At 45.6% G+C, this 5104-nt stretch overlaps 1 protein-coding gene across 1 annotated transcript; it reads right to left on the bottom strand.

Moving 5' to 3' along the window:
• Positions 1–2886: 2886 nt before the first annotated feature.
• Positions 2887–4377, bottom strand: lrrn2 (leucine rich repeat neuronal 2). The gene is given in 3 exon segments (XM_023843739.2): positions 2887–3130; positions 3133–3675; positions 3678–4377. Coding segments are annotated over 3 exon segments (1329 nt in total). The 3' UTR covers positions 2887–3044.
• Between the last annotated feature and the right edge of the window lie 727 nt (positions 4378–5104).

Raw genomic sequence — 5104 nt, 5'->3', positions numbered from 1 at the left:
GCACGGAAAACCTCTCCGGGTAGCCGCCCAGGAGGCATCCGCACCAGATGTCCAAACCACCTCAACTGGCTCCTTTCGACGTGAAGAAGCAGCGGTTCTACTCTGAGGCCCTCCTGGATATCCGAACTTCTCACCCTATCCCTAAGGGAGAGCCCAGACACCCTGCGGAGAAACCTCATTTCGGCCGCCTGTATTCGCGATCTCATTCTTTCGGTCATTACCCATAGCTCATGACCATAGGTGAGGGTAGGGACGAAGATGAACCAATAGATCGAGAGCTTTGCTTTTTGGCTCAGTTCTTTCTTAGCCACGACGGACCGGTTAAGCGCCTGCAAAACTGTAGACGCCGCTCCGATTCGTCTATCCAGCTCCCGATCTCGCCTACCCTCACTCGTGAACAAGACCCCGAGATACTTAAACTCCTCCACTTGAGGCAGTACGTCTTCCCCAACCCGAAGAGGGCAAACCACCCGTTTCTGGCTGAGAACCATGGTCTCGGACTTGGAGGTGCTAATCCTCATCCCTGCCGCTTCGCACTCGGCTGCGAACCACCCCATGCTGGAGATCCCCAGCAGATGAAGCCAGCAGGACGACATCGTCTGCAAAAAGCAGCAAGGCGATCCTGAGGCCACCATACTGGACACCCTGGCTGCGCCTAGAAATCCTGTCCATAAATATTATAAACAGGACCGATGACAAAGGGCAGCCCTGGCGGAGCCCAACCCACACTGGGAACACGTCCGACTTATTACCGGCAATGCGGACCAAGCTTCTGCTCCGTTCATACAGGGACCGAATCGCCCACAACAGCGCACCCCCGACCCCATACTCCCGAAGCACCCCCCACAGAGCACCTCGGGGAACCCGGTCGTAGGCCTTTTCCAAATCCACAAAACACATGTAGACTGGATAGGCAAACTCCCAGGCCCCCTCCAGTACCCTTGCAAGAGTATAAAGCTGGTCCAGTGTTCCACGGCCAGGACGAAAACCGCATTGTTCCTCCTGAATCCGAGATTCGACTATCGATCTCACCCTCCTCTCCAGTACCCCAGAATAGACTTTCCCAGGGAGGCTGAGAAATATGATCCCCCTGTAGTTGGAACACACTCTCCGGTCCCCTTTCTTAAATAAGGGGACCACCACCCCGGTCTGCCAGTCCAGCGGCACCGTCCCTGACCTCCACGCACTGTTGAGAAGGCGTGTCAGCCACGACAGCCCCGACAGCCCCACAACATCCAGAGCCTTCAGGTACTCCGGGCGGATCTCGTCCACCCCCGGGGCCCGGCCACCACGGAGCTCTTTAACCACCCTGGCCACCTCAGCCCCAGTGATGTGCAAGCCCCCCCCAGCACCCTCGGGCTCTGTGCCCTCAGATGTCTCAAAGGCAGTGTGCATAGATGTATCTGAGGCAGGGTTGAGGAGGTCCTCAAAGTATTCCTTCCACCTCCGGGTGATGTCCCCAGGTGACGTCAACAGCACCCCCCCCCCCGCACTATAAATAGTAGGAACCAGGAGCTGCTTCCCCCTCCTGATACTCCGGATGGTTTGCCAGAACCTTTTTGAGGCCGATCGAAAAGGAGTCTGGTGATCTTAATGTGCAAGCTGGCGTTTAGAGAAGAAGAAGGTCTGACAAATATGGAGGGGTAAGTCCATTGAGAGCTTTGTAGGTAATTAGTAAAATTTTATACTTGATTCTATAACTAACAGGTAACGAATGTAAATTACAAAGAACTGGAGGGACGTAGGTAAATTTTCACGTATCCGTAGGTAACACAGCACAGTTCTGAACATACTGTAGTCTGTTGATAAGTTTAGACAGGATGCCAGAGAGCAATGCATTACAGTAGTCAAGGCAAATAGTGATGAAGGCATGGGTTAGTGTTTCAGTATCAGTAACACTAAGGGATGAACGGAGGCGAGAGATGTTGTGGAGTTGAAAAAATGTAGTCTGTACCAGAGACCAAACATGTGACTGAAAGGTGAGAAACTGATCGAAAATGATGCCCAAGTTACAGATTGTAATTGATGGTTCTACAAACATTCCGTTAACATAATTTTTTTATCTTAGAGTAGACAGAAGTGATCTAGTACCAACCAGAAGAATTTCAGTTTTATCAGAGTTAAGCTGTAAAAGGTTGTAGTCATCCAAGTCATCCAATGCTTGAGTTTTCAATTGATGCTTGAAAATGTTAACTGACTGTCTGGCAGACTGTGAGGAGTTGTATTCCATTGTTCTAGGTCAGCATGAAGCACTGTTAATAAGAGTGGAATAATATGGAGCAGGCAGTAAGAAGGATATTGGCTTGCTGCTGTGCTGAACTTGGTACACACGATAAAAGCAGAACAGTGAGCAATTGCAGAACACAGATTAAGAAATGTCTGCTTCTAAGATAAACATGTAATTAGAGCAATCACTTTTCTCTCAGATTTGTTAATCTGCAAAAAATAAAAACTGCAGCTGATTATAACATGAGTGATACCTTTTCGTTTCTTCAACTACAGCTTTTGTCTCCTGACATGTTTTATCTTTTTGTAAAGTGATGTAATATAACTGTTGTATTGAAACTTGCAATACCTTGAACTGCTTGTAATTTCTCACCTATATCCTTTGTGAAAAAATATAGATACAATATCTTGTATGACTAGGGTTTTCTATAAGCAATGCCAATGATTGCTATGATACAAAATAGACCCGCAGTGCTTGTGACAAGCCAAAAAAACATCTTGAGTTTCCATTTGGCAGCACCGCATAAGTAATCTCTGTTTATATATCTGCATACACACATAAACATTTTGAATATATATTCATATATAAAATAAATAAAAATCAAGTCTTTCATTTTGACAACACTGTAGTGAAAGAATGGGTAATTTTTCTGAACATGGTGAACATCCAAGTAGCTGTTAATGTTTCATAAGTATTTACATTTAGGTTGTTGGTAAATGCTGTCCGCTGAACATAGGTTATCCCATTCTATAATAGCAAACAATTTCAAATTACACTGGTGTTTTGGGCTCAGCAGGTCTGTTTCCTGTTGACTGGGTTAAATTGTCACACTCTGAGTATCAGCACCTACCAGATTCTGGGCCACACATGTGTAGAACCCTGCCTTCTCAGTTGTGATACCCAAGTTCCCTCTGCCAGGACCCGATATGGGCTGTGACTTGCAAAAGGGATGAGCCTGAGGCCTTTAGGAGAGACCCAATAAATGCTCGGTTCTGGTTCAGCAAGGGCTCGGCAGTGCAAAGCTAAGTTGTCCCCATGTCTGACTTTGACATAATGAGGGAAGGTTCCAGGGGCAATCAGAGGAAGGCAACACTCTGACATCTCTTGGAAGGAGACTTCCTTCACCCTCTTTGCTTTAAGGTCTGGGGGTTCAGAGCAGAATGTGGACTGGGGATCAATAAACCGGACAGACTTGTGGTCTTCTGCTCCCACCCACTGGATGAGGCAGTCACATCGGATGGGATTGGTGTGCAAGCTGATCTCTTTCAAGCTGGGTAATGAGAGTATTGTCTGCCAATGGAGAGCACTCAGAGCATTACTATTGAGCATAAGGCTCTCCATACTTGTCAGCTGCTGGAAGGCCTTAGGGTGAATATATGACAGTCTTGGGTTACTAGTGATCTCCAGTTTAGTCAGTTCTGGCAGGTTGTGCATAGCAGAACACTCTTTTCACAATTTTCCATGTTATTAAGCCCCAGTTCCTTCAGAAGAAGCATGTCCTTGAAGTCTCCCTTCTGAACCAGCTGAATAGGGTTTTTATTCAAGTCCAGAAATTTTAGACCTGGCAGTGTCTGGGGCAAAGCATGGAACCAGTGTCTGTCTATCATCCTAAGGTGATTTGAGTTGAGATGGAGCCGCAGTAAATTTCCTAGACCCATAAAGGCTCCTGGTGAAATGGTTCGAAGTTGGTTATGGTTAAGGTACAACTCCTGAAGATTAGGCAGACCTGAGAAGGCAGAGTCTGGAATGTGGTGTAACTGGTTCTCCTCCATGTGAAGGCTAAGCAGAGCAGGTATGTGGGTTACCTGCAAGTGACGTATGTTACTGAAGGTGTTCTGGGAGAGATCCAGCTCAGTCAGGTTTGCCAGGCCCTGCAGATCCCTCTGATCCAAATTGGTGATAAGGTTGCTCTGCAGCCTCAGGGTCTGGGTCTCCAATGGGAGTTTAGCAGGAAGCTGGGAGAGGAGCAGGTCATTGCAGTCTACAGTGGGAGCTTCTCGGTATGCAGATTTTGGGCAATACCAGGGCCTGATCTGGCATACACATTTTTGAGGACAGGGCACATTCCATGGTATGGAATGTGTAACCAGACTACTAGCAATGCCCAGGAGGACATGAGCTTGCACAATGAGTATTATTCTACTCATCATTTCAACTGAAAAATGATTCAATTAGTTTTCTTAGTATTCAATTTTTTCTGACCTTTCCAGTGAGACTGTCCACTTCAAAGTGTTTTATTTCTAAAGTAAAATCAGTTTAGCATTTCTGGATGTATTTGTAAGTAGATCATGTTGCCAGCACTTCCTGACATGTTGGAGCCTTCTGTATTTTTTCTTATGTTCTGGTACACCTAAGGAGGGAATAGAAAAGAGTTCAGGTCATTGAACTATCATTGCAAGAAAATTTTGCAATTAAATGATAAGTGGACAGTGTTTCTGAATTGTTCTAAACAGGGCTAGGCAGAGACTTTTTGAGGGGCTAGTGCTGAAACAGCACTGTGGGGGGTTGGAGATGAAAGTGCTACTGCTCAGTAGGGGTGTATTCCGCACCTATTAATTTTTATTTGTTCGTTTGGCTGTTTTCCTAAAATGTATTGTAAATTATCAGAATTTTTCAAGACATACATGGTCAATGCACATTCAAAAAATTGAGAAGTTGTTAGACATTAAAGACTGAAACTTTAAAGAACAGAAATAAAATGTCTGTGCATATATGTTTTCCCATTTAATATTAGTAAAATAGTTGTCCTTTTAAACAGATTTACAAAATGCCACATTTGGGCCTGTGACACAAACAGGAAAAATTTTGCACACCGAACAGCTGGCACAGAGATAAGCTTCTGGAATAATTTCTGTGATACTGGATGTGAGCCACTTC

The sequence above is a fragment of the Paramormyrops kingsleyae genome, chromosome 8 (genome assembly GCF_048594095.1).
Source record: "Paramormyrops kingsleyae isolate MSU_618 chromosome 8, PKINGS_0.4, whole genome shotgun sequence".
NCBI lineage: Eukaryota > Metazoa > Chordata > Actinopteri > Osteoglossiformes > Mormyridae > Paramormyrops > Paramormyrops kingsleyae.
Note: the sequence above shows the minus strand (reverse complement) of the source record. Positions and strands in the feature narration are given on the sequence as shown.